General features: G+C 36.8%; 1 protein-coding gene across 9 annotated transcripts in view; it reads right to left on the bottom strand.

Annotated features, from left to right (window-relative positions):
• The window catches only part of NARS2 (asparaginyl-tRNA synthetase 2, mitochondrial), a 192,888-nt gene that overhangs the window by 160,776 nt on the left and 10,290 nt on the right, over nucleotides 1-21,822 (bottom strand). For 8 of the 9 annotated variants that reach the window (XR_008999198.1, XR_008999196.1, XR_008999197.1 and 5 more), the window contains exons 4-5: nucleotides 20,754-20,894; nucleotides 15,397-15,477 (exon numbers count right to left, since the gene is read on the bottom strand). Coding sequence is in view for 3 of the 9 variants with exons in the window: in XM_057507194.1 (XP_057363177.1) it covers nucleotides 15,397-15,477; nucleotides 20,754-20,894 (222 nt within the window). In the remaining 6 variants the exon portion in view is untranslated. The remainder of the gene's footprint in view (nucleotides 1-15,396; nucleotides 15,478-20,753; nucleotides 20,895-21,822) is intronic. The other variant, XR_008999200.1, reaches the window with a different exon arrangement.

Below are 21,822 nucleotides of genomic sequence, written 5' to 3'. Positions count from 1 at the left end.
AAGAAAAACTTTTGGGGGGAGGCGGAGGTAAGAGTGAAATATTCAAGTAGTAAAGGCGAATTTGGGATATTGCTTATCTGAAAAATTTCCCTTTTAGCCCTTTCTGATCACAAAAGCATTGGTTGTAAACCTTTTCTTCATTTTTAACACCTGAAAACTTTTCTTTTGTTTTCTCCTTTCTATTTTTACCATTGGTACCAGCACCTGGAGCATATCAATTTGTATCTAGATTTTATGCAAATGACCTATGACCTCCTCTTTTCTTTTCCCTCTCTCTTCTGAACTATTCTTGCTGTTTTCATAGCATCTTTCCTATGCTTACAAATACTCACTGGTTCCGTGGCGCATTCTCTCCTCTGTCCTAACCTACCTTACCTTTCCAGGCTCGTTTCCCATCATTCTCCACTAAAAACACTCTAAAGTAGAAAAACATTGATAATGCTCTTCAAACCTCATTGTTCTTGTTTCCCATTCTGCCTTAGTCATTCTTACCCTGAGTGCTTGCTTATGCTGTATTTTACCCCGGGAATGTACCTGCTCCTTTCCCCATGAAAAATGATGCTTTGCAAATCTATTATCACTTAATAATATCTGTTTTTTAATCAAATTAAAACTGCCTTATAATGGTACTCAACTTTGCATGTACCCATTCCCTCAGCTGGAATTAAGCTCCTTCTTGGCAGGGGCTGTTTCGTATTTCTTTTGTCCCCTCTATAGGATTTGGCTACCACTAAACACAGCAGATATTCAATAAATATTTACAGAACAAAACTGCACTAAGCATCTCACATCCTTATCAAATCTCCTACAATAGCTAGTCCCGTATCTCCCATACCTCCTCTAAATATAAAAGTTGAATCTAACCAACAATTACTAAGACAATGTGTTTTCTTGCAGTTGTGTGGAGCAGAGCCAAGTTGCTGATACTTGGAGCAGAGGCTTATTCATCCTTCACTTCTGGCTATGGTGCTTAAGGACAGACTATTATTATAAGGCATGTTGATATATATGTCATCATTTTGATGCTATTCAAAACTTACCCAAAAAAGATTCATATCATTTCTGGAGATCAAAGTGTCTCCTAAAGTCAACAATGCCATGAAATGCTTCCTTCAAGGATGGCATCTATAAAATAAATGTCCAATTTCCAATAAAAAACCATTCCTCAAAACAATTAAATGACACTGGACCTAATGAGTGTAAGCTCAAAAGGCTTTCTAGTGTTTATGAAGCTGACATTTTCTTTTCGTTTATGAGCACAACTGAATTCTAATGTCTGGATTTAGAGACATGAAAGTTCATGTAAGGAAAAAAAGGAAAACTACTTAATACTTTAATTAGCAATGGAAACAACCATTTGTAGAAAAATAATCCTCTCAATATTAAAAGTTCAAATGTCTTTAGCAGAGGTGAACTAGTCAACATAACTATTTCTGGGAAAAGAGGCCAGAGTAGAGATGATAATGAAAAAAAAAACCCCCCCCCAGAGAAATGTGCCCTAGTACTGACATAGATAAACTACTTTCTAACTATGCCCAGAGTCCAACCACATTTCAGGATCTACTATTTCAACTCTGGCCTAAACCACTATCATCTGTCCACCTCAATTAGAGACTTGTAACTGGTTTTTCTTCTTCTTTACTTACTGTTCACCATTTGTTCTCCCTACAGCAGCCAGAATGGTCTCATTAAGACATGAGTGATTCACGTTACTCCTGTGCTTAGAACACTCCAACCACTTCCCATATCACTCAGAGTTTAAGTTCTTACAGTGGCCTTCAGAATCCTGTATCTGAGGTTTCTAGAGGCAATGTTTCTGATCATCACAATGATCAGGAGAGGTATTGGAGTTTAGTGGGTACTACCAGAATTTCAAATATTCCAGGGAACATTCATATGAATTATGTGTATTTTGTTTTTCCAATACACTCTGAATTTTCCAGAATGTATCCTCCATGTAAATTAAGGAAATGCTGCATTTTGTCTGGTATAGAACTCTGTCAAGCATTACTCACCAATCTACAAAATCCCATCACTATTAGCAATACTGTTCATAGTATCTAAGTCACCAATATATTTGTTTGTCTTAATTTATCGTTCTCAGAGCCAGCAACTTATATAAAGGATACTATATTATATTCTACACCTGTCATACCACAGCATTCACGTATGAAATTCACTAATTACTTTCATCTATGTCTTTTTACATTAAGTTGGGATCACTGTATTAGTTTCTTTTTTAAATTATGTACATAAAAAGCTTACCTAGATTTCATTCAGGGAGAAAAAACGGGGACTATTACAATATATTGTAAAAAAACTGTACAATATTGTACAAAATATTGTAAAAAAAAAAAAAAGAGTGTTACCTCTTATACAGTTGAATATCACAGCCCTACACTATCTGCACCTAACTCCCAACCCCTAATACCAGACTTCAACTCTCACCGTCCTTCCAGCTCACTTTGCTCCATCCACACTGGCCTTCCTGGTTACTTCCTGAAAACTTCAGGCAGCTCCCACCACAGGGCCTTCGTACTTGCTGTTCCTTCTGATTATAGTGTTCTTTCCCCTGGCATCAATATTATCAATCCCTCACATCCATCATGCTTTTGCTTGAGTATCTCCTCAGTGAGGCTTTTCCTGACCTCCTATAAACCTGAATCTCTCTCTGGCACTCCCTAACCTCTTTTTCCCACTTTACTTTTCTCCACAGTACTCATCACCATCCGTTCTGATTACCTATTGCTGAGTAACATACCACTCTAAAACTTAGCTTAATATAACCATCTATTGCTACCTTTAATGATTCTGTGGGTTGCCTGGATGGTTCTTCTTGGGGTCTCTCATGTGGTTATAGCCAAATAGCTGCTGGGACTGAAGTATCTGAAGGCTCAACTGAACAAGACACCCAAGATTACTTCTTCAACTGCAAGCCTGGTGCCTTAGCTGGGAGTGCTCAAATAGCTGGGTGCTGGCCAGGAATCTTTGTCTCACCACTTAGCCTTCCCACACAACTAGCTCAAGCTAGCTCAGAGCATGATGGTCTCATGTTAGTCAGCCTTATACAGATGCTGGCTCCCTCCAGAGCTAACATCCCAAAAGACCAAAGGCAGAAACAGTTTTGGTTCTGACCTAGCTAAGGCAGTTTCGTTTCTACTTTGCTTTACTGGTTATAGTACCAGCCCAAATGAAGGGTGGGAGGGGACAATAAAAGGGTAGCAATACTGGGAAGCAGAGTATACTAGGGAGCTAGTTTAGTCACCATGATACCTAACATATTATATATTTTATTATTGTGTCTCCCTTTCCTCAAGGATATACATTCTCCAGAAAAAAACTTCTGTCAACTTTTTCATCACTACATTTGCAGGACATGTCATGTACTCAATATTAATTGAGAAAAAGAATTAATTATTGTACTGGATAAGTGATGGGCATCAATATTCACCCTATATACTTGTTTCTTACTATGGGCCTTTCCCTTCCTCAAACTCCTATACCAATTTAACTTTTTGGAAAGAACCTGTGATGAATCATGGTTATTTAGGAGAGAATGTGAAAGGCAAAGCTGGGGACAAAAATAAAGTAATATCAAAAAGGGTTACAAACTGCTTACTTTGCCCTTGAGCATCTTTGATCACTCTAGCACCAATTTCTCCTTGTTAGAAAACTTTCATACTTACAAAATGCGAACTACATTTGACATTTAATAATACTGTATAAATTATTCTGTATAATTATCCTTATAAAACCCAATTAAATATTTAGTTATTCTTTCTACAATTCCATGTGTCAGCTTAATGTCTGGATAAAGAAAGATTTCTTGAGGACTATCTCATTTTAATTTAAAAATGAACTTTTAATTAAAAATCTTCAACATATGACATAATACAAATTTGTACATAATAGTAAAAAGCAGAAAAAAATTGATCCAGCTAGGGAAGTCTAGTTGGTAGAGGCAAAGCAGCTATACATATGGGGAAAAAAGGGTGTTGGTCATATCACCTAGCTTTTAAAGCCTTTGTCTACATTTGATGTCATATATTTAAGAGTTTCTCCAAGGACAGTAGCTTTCAATAGTGACTATGTATCAGAAGCACTGGGTAAGTTCTAAAAATTCCCCATGCCAGGTTGTACTATAGACCAATTAATCTGAATTTTGGGAGACAAAGTCCAGGCATTCATATTTTTTAATATTCCTAGGTGTACTCAATATGCAGTCAAGATTAAGATTCACTGCCCTAAACTATCCCTTCTCCTCTAGTGGGGGGAAAAGGTGAGGAAAAACTTAATTTGTTCAAAAGAAGGCAAAAAAGGGATTCTTTCAAAGAAAAAAAGGCAAAAGGCACAAAGTAAAATGGGTTTAAAAAGTACAAATGCATAAGCAACCACAATAAATACTAGTGGACTAAATTAAACAGTAAAAAGGGCAAAGACTTAGTGATTCAATTTTTAAAAAATTATGAGCTATATGCTGTTTCCAAGATACATACTGAAAATATAAGACAAAGACTGAAAGCAAAAGGATGGATGACAGTAAAAAACCATGCCAAATACCGATCAAACTTACGTTGGTATCTTTAAAGACAGACCAAACAATACAGACCATAAGGCAAAAAGTAGTGCTAGAAAGAAAGAAGGCCACTACATAAAGGTTGGTTTCACCAAGAAGTGATTCTAAATTTGTGTATATTCAGTAACATAACCTGAAACATAATGCAAACACTATGAGGAAAAATTAAAAAATATGCTAGAGGATTTTAACACACCAGTAAATGGCAGAGAAGGAAGACTAAGTATCAGTAAGCATACTACAGATTTGTACTTAGAATTGGTAATTTTTGTTCTAAAACACATATATTGAATGCTGTATTCAGTAACTGAAAAATACACTCTTTCCAAAGATACAGGATATATTTATAATACCACAAAATATAAAATGCATAGGAATAAATGTAGCAAAGGTGTGTGTGATCTTTGTAAAGGAAATGATTCAACTTCCTTGAAAAATATTAAAGAACTTCCAAATACATGGAGTGATTAAGCATATGTAGGGATAAAACACTCAAGCCCATGGAGATACCAGTTTTTTCAAATTGATCTATAGAATCAATGTTACACAAATCAAGGCCAAACAAGGTTTTATGGAGCTTTCAAGATTATTTACAAGTTTATATGGAAGAGAAAAGGAACAAGAATGGTCAAGAAACTCCTAAAATAAGGTGGAAGGATTTGCCTTACTACTTATTAAGACTTATCAAAGAGCTACACCAACTGAGAGAGTGAGGTACTGTCACAGGGATATTTTGACAAAGCAATGGAATAGAATAAAGCCCACAGAAATAGAATATGGAAATTTGATTTATGATAGAGCTGGCAGTTGTGATCAGTTAAAGAAATGTACCTTTCAATAAACAGTACTGAAATAATTAGTTCTCCACTTTAGAAAAAAACTGAACTCTTTCAACATACTTAAAATTCAATTCCATATAGATTAAAGACATATATATGTAATGCACAAACTATAAAACTTTTAGGAGATAACATAGAAAGGATTTCTTAAAATACAAAAGCACAAACCATAAAAAGATGGAAAAATGATTACATTAAAACTAAGAACCATGTTTATCAAAAGACAGTATAAAGAAAGAGAAAAGGCAAGCCACAAACTGGGAGCAAAGATCTACAAAATATACTCAACAAAGGATTAATATTATCCAGAACATAAAAGCACTGATATGAAAAGACACCACAATAGAAAATACTGCAGAAGAGGAAATGAGTAGCCAATAACCATAAGAAAAGATTCCCAATCTCAATAGATATCAGAGAAAAGCAAATTAAAATCACATAAAGATCCCATTTTTTATCCATGAGACTAGCAAAATTTTTAAGACTGAAAATATCAGGTGTTGGCAAGGATGTGGAACAGCACACCCTGCTGGTGGTAGTTATAATTCAGTCTTTCCTATAAAAATTTGGATTATGTAGCAGAGCTTGAAGCTATAAACACGGGACTTCCACTATTCTGTATACACCCTTGGAGGCATATGAAATCAGCCAGAGAGCCTTAAGAAATACTGACACTTGAGCCTATTTCCCAAAGATTCTGATTTAGTTAGAATATAATACCGAGAAAAAAAATCATAACAGAAGAATAGTATGATTCCATTTGTTAAGTTGAAAACCATGCAAAACGAAACAGTATTTTCCCTGGGGTACATCCATGGGGTAAAACTGTTTTTTTTTTTTAAAGCATGGGAATAATAAGCACAAAATTAAAATCAGCATAGTAGAAGGAAGATGAGAAATGGAAATGGGGAAGACACACAGTGGGGATCTAAGGTACTAATAATGTTCTACTTCTTAAGGATGGTAGGGGTACTGGTGTATGCCTTATACTGTCTCCATAGCTTATATTATGATATCCACATATACTTAGTAAGAATGAGTTAAGTATTATTAATAGGTTATTCATACAAAAAACAGCAGTACTCATAGTTCTTGCCAACAGTAGGTTATCAGTAAATGTTATTTTCCTTTCCCAAGAAAAACAAAAGTTTGTCCTAGAAGATTAGTCAAAAAGAAATGGCAAGGATATGATACTGTAGTATGGAGCTCATTATTAACAATTGTCAGTTACCTAATAAAAGGAGTCTTTAACCTCAGAACTTTAGTCCCAGTTTTGGTACCTTGTCTCAAAAGCCAACTTCAAACAGTAGTGTATGAAAACTGCATTTACTTTACAGCAAAACACTTCTTGTTTAAACTACAACTTCGTCCCTTACTCTGTGGCTTTTTGATATGGTTTTCTACCTGAGCATCATTTCCTCATGTAAAAAAAAAAGGTATTAGTTAATTCAATATTTATGGAGCAATTACCATGTGCCAGGGAATGTGTCAGGTATTATACAACAACATACAAGAGACACATGGTTTCTGCCTTCCTTCTGAAGGTAAACTAATTCCTACTTCAAAGTGTTGCTGAAAACATTATATAATACATGGAAAGGAACTTGATATGGTGCCTGAAATATACTTGGTATGCAAGAAATGCTATTTCTATTTTTCTGCCTGGATTACTTAAAGCTAATAAAATTACTCCTTTTAGAAACCCTGTTTAGTGGCCTAACATAAAAGACACCAGTGAAATAACATATATGACAGTAAACTACTATACAAATATTAGTTGACTTAACATACCTGACAAATGTGAGATGTTATTAGTCTGATCTATATCCATAGGTTAAAATGTTGGCATCTGAATAAAATTTAAATGATTTTAAAATATGAACCCCAGCATAGATTCAGGTTTTATAGTATTTTTAAGATATTCTTAATGATTTGACTTGAAATATATTCTTGTAATATTGCAATCTTTTCACATGGCTAGCTTTTAAATTCACATTATTTTGGAGACATGTTTTATTGTAGGAGTTTGTTTTTCCCATATAAAAATATCTTGCAAATTCATGTTGCTGAGGGGCAAAACAGAAATAACTTTATAAATCAAACAGCACTGACACAGTATTTTTCATAAAAAAGGAGGCTTAACAAATATTTACAGTATGAACCAAATAGTGCAATTTTAGTCCTGTGTGGCTATGGGATTAGATCCTTTCAAGAATGCACCCCATTTGGGGAACACCACAGGATGGAAGAAATAGCTCAGCCTTCTGAATAGGAAACAGTGGCAAGCTGTATCAGTTCACAATCTGAGAGATTTTTTTTTTAACCATGTTGTTGATTTACAATATCCTCACTTCACAGTGGAAGCGGCAAAAACACAATATGGGTGGGAGCACGCCAGCTGTCAGGTCTGATCTCTTCTCAGTGCCCTTGAAAACAGATCTGCTTCTTGTAATCTAGTGTGGCATTTTCTTTCTTTATCAGCACAGTGTTCACATTTTACTAGTGAGGAAACTGAGGATTGTGGTAGTAAAAAGTAGTCCCAACGTGACTATCCTGCTCTTTTCTTTTCCCTTCACTTCTGGCTTGACAGTGTGGGGAGTTTCACAGACCCACTCCTCAGTGAAACCGGTAAAAGTTAAAAAAAACCGAAGGAATCCCCACCCCCACCCCAGCCATTGAAAAACTCTGGAAATGGTCCCAAGGGCATACGACAAAGGAAGAAACATCTACTAAAGAAAATCTGCTTAAAACTTGGTAAGAACAAGGCACGTCTGTAATGTCTGAATGACAGTCCTCTTCCATCCTTCCCCATCACAGCTCACCTGGGCAGAAACTCCACTCCACAGACCGGCACAGCCAAGGACACAGTGCTGTCTGACCCTCAGCTCCAAGTCAGAGGACCATCTTAGCAGAGGGGCTGCACTCCATTATTCCTCATCTTATCCATAGTCACTTGCTGCTGAAGCTAAGTTCTGGGTGAGTGGAGTCCAGAAGCGGTGGCTCCCTTCTTCTGCCCAGTCCCTGCTCTACCTTGGACAGGGCACTGCTGAGAATACTAGGCCTTGATTTCTTTTGCTCTGGCACATGGGGTGAGGCTTCCATCCTAGAAGAGGCAAGCCTAGGAAACCTGGGGCTGCAGTTGAGCACTCAGCTCCAAAATTAGGATGTCACTTAGAGAGAAGTGTCCATGTCCCTACCTCTAGCACCAGAACTTTGTTCAGATATTTTGCCTGGGGGTAAAAGCAAGCCATAAAACAGACTTTCAAATCTCTCCCCAAAGGAACTGACCTCATTTGCAACAGGGTGTGGAGAAGTTCAAACCTAAGGGGATGCCTGGAGACAGTGGTTGGGGTGACAAGCAGTTCGGAGGAGAGTGACAGACACACTAGAAAGGCTAAGCTGTACACCTGCTAGTTTGCTGGAGAGAAATTGGGGAAGAGGTGGCTGGGAAGAGACCTGTTGGGGTCGGAAGAAATTTCAAATACTGCGCTTGGAAAGTATACCTTTCAAGGAGCCTGAATTTGATTGGATCAGTCTGTGAAGCAATCTATATCCCCAAAACATTATCGAAAACAGAGCAATCAGACTGCAGTTAGTGGTTAAAGAACTGGGTGTGGTCTGGAAAAGAGACAGCCAAAAAGAGCCCTGTCAGAGCCAACGCCTTCTCTGGGTGATTGTGGGCATACCTGCGGTTGTGCCCCCTGAGGGGTGACATCAGAGGCTTCACACTGCTGGAGGAGCAGGAGAAGGACAGACTTGTATACAGAACAGATAAAGAACTCTTGCAACTCAACAACAAAAAAGCCAAGGAAGTCAATTGAGAATGGGCAAAGGACTTAAATAGATATTTCTCCAAGAAAGATATACAAATGGCCAATAGGCACACCAAAAGATGTTCAACATCCTAAAGTCATTAGGGAAGTGCAAATCAAAACCAGTGTGCTACCACCTCACATCCACTGGGATGGCTTTTAATATAAAGAAACTGAAAAGGACAAGCAAGTGAGGATGCAGTGAAAGTGGAACCCTCATTGCTGGTGGGAATGTAACACAGTACAGCCACTGTGGAAAATTATTTGGTGGCTCCTCAGTAAATTGAACACAGAATAACCATGTGACCCAGCAACTCCATTCTGATGTATATACTCAAAAGAATGAAAACAGGTATTCAAACAAAAAACTTATACATTCACAATGGCATTATTCACAATAGCCAAAGGTAGAGATGACCCAATGTCCAACAATCAATGAATGGTTAAACAAACTGTGGTATATCCATACAGTATTATATTATTCAATCATAAAAAGAAATGAAATTCAGATATATGCTACAATAGAAGCCAGGCACAAAGGCCACATATTATTTGATTCCATTTATATAAAATATCCGAAACAGGGAAATCCATAAAGACAAAAAGTAGATTAGAGGTTACGAGAGGTTGGGGATAAAGGGCACGGGGAGTTTCTGCTATGGAGTCTCTGTTGGGGTGATGAAAAAGTTTTGGAAATAGTGTGGATGGTTGTATGGTATTGTGAATAACCTCAGTATGATTCCCCACAGTATGCAGTTCAGATATAAAATTACATCTCCTTGGGTTCCACTTAATAGCCTTAAACTTTCAGTTCATTCATCATTTTAAAAGTATTTAAATTCTAGCCTTGGTTAGTGTTCCTATCATATGAAGTACTACTGTTAGATTTTCTCAGCCTAATTTAATTTAATAATGTGTGACCATTTATCCATCACACTTGGACATAGTACAGGTATAATTAAAAGCTTAAATTACATATTTATATATATAAATATTCAAAAGAAGAAATAAAATCCACAATGGGATACAACTTTACATCCTCTAGTGGAGCTATAATAAAAAAGAAGGGCAATATTAAGTATTGGCAATGAGAAAAACTGGAACCCTCACATATTGTTGGTGGGAATGTAAAATAGTGCAGCCACTTTGGAAAATGGTTTGATAGTTTCTCAACACAAGAGACAGAGAGATGCACCCAAGAGACATGAAATCTTATGTGCACCCAAATGTTTTTCACAAATGTTCACAGTAGCATTATTCATAACACCCAAAAGATGGAAACAATCTAAATATCCATTAACTGTCAAGTGAATAAACAAAATGTTGTACATTTACATAATAGAGTATTAGTTGAATATAAAAAGGAATGAAGTACTGATATAGTCTATAACATGGATGAACCTCAGAAATTTTGTGCTAAGTGAACAAAGACGGAAACAAAAGACCATATATTGTATGATTCTATTTATATGAAGAGGTAAATCTATAGAGTAGTTTACTGGTTACCTAGAGCTGAGGGTGGGAATGGGAACAGACTACCATTGGGTAGCAGGTTTCATTTTGGGGTGATGGACATGCTCCAAAATTAGATGGTAGCAATGGCTGCATGACCCTGTGGACATACTAAAAACCGTGGTACACTCAAGGCACATATTCATTTTGAGACTTTTCTCACCAACTCAATCCTCACTGATAAACTTTTCCTCAAGATTCCATACCATGTATAATGATAATACTGTATCCTCAAATAAATAAATCGAAGTAAAGCAGTTTCACCTTATTTCCCATCAACATCTAGTTTTTGTCACAATCTCTAATTTTTGCCTTTTATCTCTTTCATCTTCTCACAGACAAACTACTTAACTCCAGAATTATAAAGAACAAACATAATTGTGGAAACTTAACTAGGCCTTAAGACAAAAAGGAAAAAGTGTACAATCAAGGTATATTTTAAGTAAGATAAGTAACATGAAGAGTAAGTGAAAAACATGCTCTTTCCTCTATCGGCCCCTGCCAACTCACCAGCTTTACAGGCCAGAACTTCAACTACATCTTTATAACCCTTCTAACACCTAGCAAGCATCTCAAACACAGATGGTACCAACTGTCTGCTGAGTAACAAATGAATGCCTTGAATGCAACTTCCTACATATGTATTCAGTAGTCCCCAAACCTTAATAAATATCTAAAGTCTTAAAGCAGGAACTAGAAATGAGGGAAAAGAAAACAAACACGATGGGACATGCATTCACTTCTCAGCTGCGCAGAAGTGTGTGTTCTTACTGTGCTCTTCAAGGTGGCTTTTTACTGCTGTCCTCAAACCTGAGTGTGTGTTAGGCATCCTTATCTTTAAATAGTTACTGACACTTCATTGTTGTCAGAACAAAAAAGAGCACTATTAAGAGAAGCAAGAATTTAAATATGAAACTCCATTTCCTCCCAACAGCAGGATGCCAAGATTCAAACCCCTACGCCTCTACATGCAGGCGGGGGATATGAATGCACTGAAGCCTGGAGGTACAGAGATGAGGTGGGAATAAGAAGTACTATTTTCTTTCTTTCTTTTTTTTTATTAAGGTTATCATTGATATACACTCTAATGAGGTTTCACAAGAAAATCAATGTGGTTATTAAATTTACCCTTATTATCAAGTCCCCCCCTATGCCCCATTGCAGTCACTGTCCATCACTGTAGTAAGATGCCACAGTCCCTATTTGTCTTCTCTGAGCTATACTGTCTTCCCCATGACCCCATACACACTATGTGCACCAATCATGATACCCCACAATCTCTTCTCCCTCCCTCCCTACCTGCCCTCCCTGACCCCTCCCCTTTGGTAACCACTAGTCCCTTCTTAGAGTCTGTGAGTTTGCTGCTATTTTGTTCCTTCAGTTTTGCTTCATTGTTATACTCCAAAAATGAGGGAAATCATTTGGTATTTGTCTTTCTCTGCCTGACTTATTTCATTGAGCATAATACCCTCTAGCTCCATCCATGTTGTTGCAAATGGTAGGATTTGTTTGTTTCTTATGGCTGAATAGTATTCCATTGTGTATATGTACCACATCTTCTTTATCCATTCATCTACTGATAGACACTTAGGTTGCTTCCATATCCTGGCTATTGTAGATAGAGAAGATGCACAATTTTCAAAGGGCAGAGGTTGGCAGGGGCAGAAGTCAAGTCTTATGTGCTGAACTTTCGAAAGCAACAAAGGTAGCAGGTCACAGCACAAAAGCACAGACTGCTGAAACCTGATAGACCCTGAATGCAGGAGCCTAGGATCAAGGGATTCAAGAGTATCTCTTTCTGGTACTCTGAATAGGCAAGTCTAATTCCACAACATGAAATTTCTCAACTGGCCCTGAAATACTGCAAACATAAAACACTTTTCATTTGTTCAGTTGCAGAAATGTACCTTTTTTCCTTTCTTATGTATTTTTACTTATCTAGTAACCTGCCTTGTGTTGTTCAGAGGCCAAAATATTCATATTGTAATTATTTAGCCTTACTTTTGGGATTTCCCTAATACCAAAGCAGTTACCTCTAAAAACACTGTTATTTAAGTTTGTTAAAGTTTTTTTTTACTTGTTTGAGTCTCTTTAATAATTCCCTTATTTGTAAAAACTTCTTTAAGTTATATCTTTCCTTCCTGTCATTTACTTTTTAATATTCATGGTTTAGATTAAGGGATTATGAACTATATGTAAGATGGGCAATTTTTCTTTACTTCAATATTCAGAAGACAATATTACAGTGCAAAGAGAAAATAACATAAATGTCTAGAAGAGAATGTTTTTTACAATTGGTACATTGTTATTTTGTCATTTGCTGCCTTCTCTGAACTCATTTATACAGATGCTAACACTACCACTTTAAACATTCAACAAAGCATTTTTTTTAATTCTGCTTTTTGCAGAAGGCTGCCCATCACGAAGATTTCTTCAAGCTATATGTCAAGAAAGGCAGCATGATTACTATTTTGAATAATGACTTCAGTCTATCAGGACTTCTCCCAGTGAATACTTTGTTCAATAGTATGAAGAGGAAGCATCATTATCAAGAGTCAGAACATACTGAATCAGAGAGAACAGTTATATACAGGTCTTATCTTTTGATGGAATCTCCCAAATGTATAAATAAGAATCTTGACTTCTTACAGATATAGAAATCAGTGAACAAATTAAAGAAAAACAAAAAGTACCACTCATCAACATACATTTCTCTCTGCCCATTATTATACGACTGGCCAATGATTTTAAATAGGCTGTCAAATTGGTAAATGGAAGGCTTTCAACTGCCTACAAATAAGAAAAACTTTTAACTTTTAAATTGCCTGCAAGAAAAGCAGGCGGACAATGCTTGGCATATATAAGGAGCTTGAATAAATGGTTGCTGAGCAAAGAATTAAAATAAAAGCCTTCACGAGGTGTACAGAACATAATAATTTCTTACGAAAAAAATGTGGTTTTTAAAGACTTTGAAAAATAAAATATTTACATGTGTATTTTTCTATTTTAAACTTACCTTTCAAAATATGACTTACAGTGCTCCAAAATCATGCAACTATAGACTATCTACTGTTAAAAGAACACATGGGATGTGAACAGTTCCCAGGAATGTGTTGTTTAAATTTGTCTGGTTTTTCTCAAACTATTCAAATTCAGCTAGACAATATCCATCATATCATTGATAAGTTTTCACAAATACCTACGGTACCTAACTGGTTTTCTTGGTTTCACTGGATATGGCTGGTAATTGTAGGTCTGCTTTGGTTATGTAGCTGTATTCCTATTATGTTAATGTATGTGTGCAATTTAATTAGTAGTTTAAAACCTATACACGCTTATCTTACCCTACAAAAAGATATGTCAAAGAAATAATCAATCTTCCCATGTTTTCTGCCGCCTGCTACTTCTATAGCTTTTCTTCTTCCTTCCTAATTACAACCCTTTAGAAGAATTAGTGCCCCATATCGAAAATTACCAAGTATCACAATTCTTCCAAGTGGTAAAGATACCTCAAGACAAATGCTGGGCATAGGAGCCACAGGGCATAAATCTGCAAAGAAGTAAAAAGCTAACCTTTTCAAACAATATTGCTTCTCTCTCACTTACCAACTTTACATTTCCCTGTATGGCCCCGGAAGATGACTGGTTAGCCTGAGATGGGTAAGATTCCTGAAGGGAGGAACAACCTAAGACAGGCACAGTCGCAGGGGGGCCATCAGGAGAGAAATTGGGGACCAACAGAGGGGAGGCTTAGAACCTCACCCCCCCGTTTTGAGAGAAATCTTCTGCATCCGTGGATGTTTTGTTGCCCTTGTCTAGCTTGGATTAATACTTAGTCTATAGGCACAGACCTGATCATCTACATTTGCTCTCTTACAGCACTAAATTATGTTTTCTACCTTTATCTTGCATCTACCTACCACTTCAGCATTTTATTTAAAAAAATAATAATAATAATAAGGGAAAAATGTGGGACTCACATATAAATCAAGTATAAAAATCAAACGAATAATCATACCTGACTTGATTATTTATAGTTCATGATGCGTGATCAAAACCAAAAGTTTCTGTGATGGCTGCCCTTGTACTGTTCACCATGTAAGAACTTATTCACTATGTAAGACCTTGTTCACCATGTAAGAACTTGTTTGTTATGCTTCAGAAGATTGGAGACTGTTGAGAATTAGGCTTGGGGTTGATTAATGACTGTGCATTGAGTCCCCTATACAGAATTTTATTGTTAACAACCATTTGATCAATAAATATGAGAGATGTCCTCTCAAAAAAAAAAAGTATGACTTATATCCAAAAATATTAACTGGGGATTGAATTTGCACAAAAGAAATCTTAGAATCTACATTAAAAATCTTCTCAAATTCCTCTAGCTAACCAATCCATGCCTATGTAAGAACAGCAAACGGAGCACTACATTAAAAATTCACTCCTTTCAGGCCCAGTGTAAGTAATCCAGCTGGCAGGACAGGAAGTCAGAGAAGTTTGAATTTTCTTTGTGTTTTTTTAAGGATTACTATTAACAAAATTTCTGGTACTGGTCATGGTCTATCTATACAACTCTTACTAAATTTAAAACAAACCCTTGGATGAAAAATATCAGAGAGCAATATATATACCCTTTAAGATGGGATGTACAACTTACTTCAATTTGAAAAAGTTCTCCAGCCCCCTCACAGTCATTGGATGTGATTATTGGCGTATGAATATGCACAAAGCCACTGTCCTGGAAGAAAAAGAAAAACCACTTTTTCTAGTATATTTGTATATGAAACAACTCCAAGAACATACATTTTATTATACTACTAAGCCAGCACTAAGAGTGGGCCTTTATCAAATCCCTCCCTAATCCCCAAATAAGGCTACTGAGATATCAACGTGTTTTCCTATGCACAGAAGCACAGAGAATTTTAAATCAGGAACTGACTTAGACATTATCCAGTCCAATCTCCTCATTCCAAAGATAAGGGAACTGAGGCCCAGAGAAATTTAATGAATTGCCAAAAGTAACACTAGTGAGTGGCAGAGCCAGTACTAGAACCTAGGTCTTCAGGTCTCTCTCTGGTGCTGTTTCTTCAACCCACTTCTCTAATACACTGGTAGTGATTTAACATATACACACACATACTCTCACTCGAGGCTAATGCATAATGATCTTGTGCACATTGCTAAGGGAATACACAACCTAAAGTTGTGTAGATCAACCTGAAGTTCAGTTATTTTGGAATGAGACCCTCAATCGTAACAGACTACCAAACAGGAGAAAAATTAAGGTTGACATATAGGGACTGAAAAAAGAAAACACAAAAAAGCCAGAAACAATTTTTAGGAAGTCTCTCATTAAGCTGATAGCACAGTGCAATGTACGTGGCACAGGCAGTGCACTCCTTTGTCTTGAGGAAGATTCTGAGCAGCAAATCCATCCATTACTGAGGCGCCCAATTCAATTCTTCCGCTCCAAAGTCTGAGCTATTTCCATTAGTGAACCACAAAAGCTGTTGCTAGCAGGACTGAAGTGACCCAGCAACTTCTTCAAGGTTATGCATCCCTCATTTTGACTAGGGATGTAGGCAAAAGGTTACATGCAGCATAAAAATGCTGCAGGGTGGGGGTGGAGGGAGTGTAAGTTAACAGAAACTGCAAAGGCAGACTAGTGTGTTTAACACAAAGATTTTGGTTTTGAAATCAGTATAATAAATTCATGTACACACATTTAGTCTCTGCTAAATCTACCTATCACTGATGGAATATAAAATGTCTTAGAGCCTTACCAGGGGCCCCCCAAATTTGCCCTTTCCTTCCTCAAAAGGTTGGATTCAAGTATTCTGGCTACTATACAAAGTATCCAGTCAACAACTGGTCTTACTATATAGACTGATTAAATGTTCAAACTATAAATTAGAAGTCTCAGAAAGTATTCAAATGTGTACCTACTCTGGGAGCTACATGCCTGGAGGTAGGTGCTGTACACAGCACTTCATACAGAACGAATGAAATACAATCAATAACATTAACGCAGAAAATTTTTATCTCCCAGGAGCCAAGAATTATGGACATGAATCATTTATTCCACATGAATGCAGGCAACTTTGAGCATGAGAGCAGTAAACAAAGAAAGGAAGTGAAAAATCCAAAGGAAACAAGGGTGGCGAGAGGGAGGGGGAGAGGGCGGAGAAAGCTTAACGGCTGAACATCATTGCCACAGTTACTACTGGTCAACTGCCACAAGAAACAACACTGCAGATCTTATGAAAATAACTGTACGGGGTTTAAAAAAACAAATTCAGTTAAGTAGTGGTAATTATTCTAAATAACTAATGCTAAAACTTTCAAAACATGTCACCAGCTTTTTAAGCCTTAATGCTCCTAGCAAGGCTTATCATATCAAAGTCTGTATTATTACCCCCAAAACCTACATAAGATAATAAATAAATAAAGCATTGAGAACAAAGACCAGATAAAAAGAGAAAGCGATAAGGAAGTAGAATGAAAAAAGGCAAATAAGTAGCAAGGAGTGGAGAATACTGTCAGTAGCTCCCTCCAATGGGCCACCAGTATCAGCATAGGTATCCCAGTGATGGGGTCCTAATTAGACACAGGAAGGCCAGATATAAAAGTACACACTTTCACCCTATTTCTCAGATTCCACCCACCACTGCAAAATATCTAAATATTCTGATACACAGTCTAGAACCAGATACTTTACAAAGCGCCGAACAGCTGAAAGTTACAAAACTTAAGTACAAGGGCCCATACACATCACTCAAAGACTCATGGACTATGTTTTTCTTTCAATCATGCCCCAAATAAGCATCATTATTTAATCAGATCAACAAAAAAAAAAACATGACAGCAATTGTTAACTACAAGCACACCAATGACAACAAAAAGTGACAGCAAGAAGAGACCCCCCCCACAAAAAAATCCCAAAAAAGAAGTCCAAAGTCAGACAGCAGTCAGGGGCAAAGAATACTCCACACCATGACAGACCTGAAGACCCTGACACGCAGAAAAAAAAAGAAAAATCTGATAACCAGAGGAAGAACCTCAGCTCATCAAGAAAGGGCAAACCCTTTTCTATTGGCTCAACTTAGGAAGTCTGGGAAGTATATAAATGCATTTGAGGATAACTTTCATTGAAAATTAGAAAAAAGTGGTGCTTTACTGAAGACATAATCATTATTTGAGAAACAGTTCTTCTAAGTAACTTTCCTTGAGGATTCTACAGAGCCAAGTTTTAGTACCTAGCAAATACATCAATTTTTTGAGCAAACCAAGTCACAACACAAAACATTTTTAATACTCAAACTAAAAAACAGCTCTGGATCTAGTTTAATTAATCCTAGTTAAAACGTACTGCTCAAGTTTCCATTTTTTCCCCTACACTTCTAGATTTGAAATTTACAAAAATGTTGCACTTTTAAGTCTTAACATCTTTTAGGAAGCCTAAGTAACAGCTCACAGAACAGTACCAAATGCAAGCTAATATACTGCTATTACTCAACATGTCCAATAGTACTCCTGTGATTTCTTTAAACCATTCAGTTCTGTCACACAAAACAAGTGGGTAACATTACAGGGGGTATCAGGATCATATTTCCCATGACTTTATAATTAAAACGTCAATTTATAGAATTCTGAAGAATCTACTTTTATGACTATCACCAAGAGTGCTTAAATACGTTGTTTTCAACCTGTTAAAATGTTTTTAAATTGTGCTTTATTTTGCTTTTCCCCCAGATTTTTCTAGTTCTCTGATTTTTAAATCGTTTCTATATTTGTAAAAGTTTCACGTAATAAAATGTATAAAAATAAGCCAACTCATCAAGGTATTGACAATACCACCACCTAGTGGCCAAAAATCTATAACACTTTCAGAATTAAAACAGGTCCACTTTATCAACTGTTCAAACCATATTGGGAAAAAATATTTTTAGATCAGAAAAAATTTTGTTTGTGTGGTTCAAGTACTACTGAAAAGCCATATGGAAGTTGCATAAGGAAATTTATGAGAACATATGAAAATGTACCCTTTCAACTATAATAGGATGACATTGTATAATATGGTTTATTTTTGTTTATTCAAAAGTATATGCTTGAAAGAGATGATGTTCTTTAGCTTTTTCACCAGAAATTAACACTGAAGGAGCTTTTCAGAGTGCAAGAAGTCTCCTGGTATGCTACAGCAGAGCTGGGCCCCATGAACCTGGATACAGTCCAAGAGAAGGGTCTGCTGTTAGATAATCTCTGCAAATTAGCTGGGTCTGGAGAAGTGGCTTTGGAAGTGTTCGAACCCACATGGAATAACACAACTTTATCTCTTGGGTCACTCCTTGCCTTTGGGCACCCCCATCCACACGGGCAGAGGGTCCTTTCCCTCATCAGTTTACCAACTACATTCCACTGTGGCTGTCCTGGGTGGAAGGAATGGATGAAAAGCAAAGCTAAAGGAAACAAAACACCTTTACTATTACATCAGTCTACTTGATCAACACCAATTACTCTTTAAAATTAGTACTTACTGTATATAAAATATGTCTATGACCAAGATAGAGAAACAGAGACCAGATTTACCCTCTCACCTGAAACAAGCAAAAAAACAAAACAAAACAACACCCACAAGCAAACCACATGACATGCTGGTTTTCAAGACTCTGGGTAGCAGACAACAAAGGACAGTGATTCCTGAGAGGTAGGAAACTCTACCTGTAACCCAGCTTACCTTGGGGTTTTCCTGGTGGGAAGAGGGGGCTAATAAAGTGGAGCCCAGCAGACTCGCTCAGTTGAGGAGATAGAGCTGAGAGTCTGAGAATTTACAGGACAGAGTACCAGAGAGAAAGGAGCTGTGCAGACAACTCCAGACATTTGTAGAGGGCCACCCAGCAATATTAAGTACAGGAATGGTCAGCACATGTGTGTGAGGAAACTTTCCATGTCCGGGGAGAGAACCATCCAAAAAGATTACAGGAAATAGTGCCTGGTGCTCACATGTGGCTTGAAACCATGTCTGTTCTCACAGGCCACACTGGAAATACTCACAATTCACAAGGCACTAGGCAGGATATTCAGGAAGGCTTTGCCTCTGTAGTGGGGAATAGACTAAGCACTGCTCCAGACCAACTTCACAAATCAGAAAAACAATACACGAAAGGATCAAATAGTTTTCAGCTTAACTGCATACCAGAACAAAGCTTCTTAAACTTTGTAAATATCCAGCAACCAAGAAGATAAAATTCACAATGTCTGGCATCTAAATTAAAGATTAGTAGTATGCAAGGAGGCAGGAAAATATTACTCATAATGAGCAGATTAATCATCTACCAAAACTGACTCGTAACTAAAAGACATGTTAGAATTAGAAGAAAAGGACATAAAAAGTTATTGAGCAGCTATTAAAACTGTACTATACATGGTCAAAAAGTTAAGCAGAGATGTGGAAGATTTTTTTTAAAAGGCTCAAAATCAAACATCCAGATATGAAAACTAGAGTGTGTGAGGTAAAAAATGCACTGGATAGGAATAACAACAAATTAAGCACTGCAGAAGCAAAGATCAGTAAGCTTAAAGACAGCAATATAAACTATCCAAAAAAACACAGAGAAAAAATAATTTTAAAAAGGAACAGAACATTAGTGAGCTATGGGGATATCATCAAGTGGCCTAATACATGGGTAATTGAAATCCCCAGAGGGAAGTAACATAAAAATACTTGCAGAAATGATGGCTGAAAAAACTTCATGAAAAGTTTTCATCCTAGATCCAAGAAATCCAATAAACTCCACCAACTCGAAAAAAAAACATAAAACTGTGCCAAGGCACATCATAAATCAAAATGCTCAAAACCAGTGAAAAGAGAAAATTTTAAGTGAGCCAAAGAAAATGTACCACAAAAGTAAAGGGTGATTGGAATAAACAACTAACAGAACTTTCAGGATAAGACTCCAGTTTTACAATTGTTCAATTTCTTGACAAGAACGAACACCTAGCAGCAAAGAACCTTACCTTAAAGAAAGAATGAATAGCAGCTGTGGCTTCACTGCGAACCCTCAGTATAGAACCCAGGACATTGGTCCTACACCTGAGATGAGGAAACTGTCTCAGATACTCCAGAGGATGCCTCTCTTTATATTTAAATGGAAAAGCCTGTCAATAAATGGAGAAAACAAATTAGAGGCTAAAAAAGAGAGTTTTATAAAATCAGTTTCCAGGGTATTTGCTAAGTATTAGTGCTTTAGAACAAAACTAAGATGCTTTCCTTCTTAATTTCTTAATATAAATGAAGATAGTTTACAATAATCCAAAATTTGTAGAATGGTAGGAATCAGAAAGATGTGGGTTTGAATCCAGCTCTGCTACTTACAGGCTGTAGGGGCCTTGGGCAAAGTTACTTAAGGCTAATCTGTTATTTATCAAATTTCTGTTAGCTATTTACAAATAGAGAGATTAGGGTATAATTATATTGTTTAACAGACAGGAGTTCAGAATATTGTAGATCATTGAATATTATGTTATCTATAACTGTATACACATAGCTGGTGCTCAATTTTAAAATCACCCAAAGGTCCTGAGAGCCCACAACTATTCATAATCAACGGGCACTATTTATCACTACTAAACATGTAGTGCTGTCTTTAAGAACATGAGGGGGGTTTAACGGCATTCTGTCATCTAGTGGTGTGTGTGTGTGTGTGTGTGTATATATATATATATATATATATATATATATATTTTTTTTTGGTATCATTAATATACAGCCACATGAGTAACACTGTGGTTACTAGATTCCCCCCATTATCAAGTCCCCACCACATACCCTATTACAGTCACTGTGCATCAGCATAGTAAGATGCTATAGAGTCACTACTTGTCTTCTCTGTGCTATACTATCTTCCCTGTGACCTCCGCCCATGTTATGTGTGCTAATCGTAATGCCACTTACTCCCCTTTTCCCTCCCTTACCACCCAGCCTCCCCAGTCCCTTTTCCTTTTTATTTCACTAAGCATAATACCCTCTAGCTCCATCCATGTTGTTGTAAATGGTAGGATTTGTTTTCTTCTTATGGCTGAATAA

Source organism: Manis pentadactyla, chromosome 9 (genome assembly GCF_030020395.1).
Source record: "Manis pentadactyla isolate mManPen7 chromosome 9, mManPen7.hap1, whole genome shotgun sequence".
Classification (NCBI taxonomy): domain Eukaryota; kingdom Metazoa; phylum Chordata; class Mammalia; order Pholidota; family Manidae; genus Manis; species Manis pentadactyla.
This window is presented reverse-complemented; position numbering and strand designations above follow the sequence as displayed.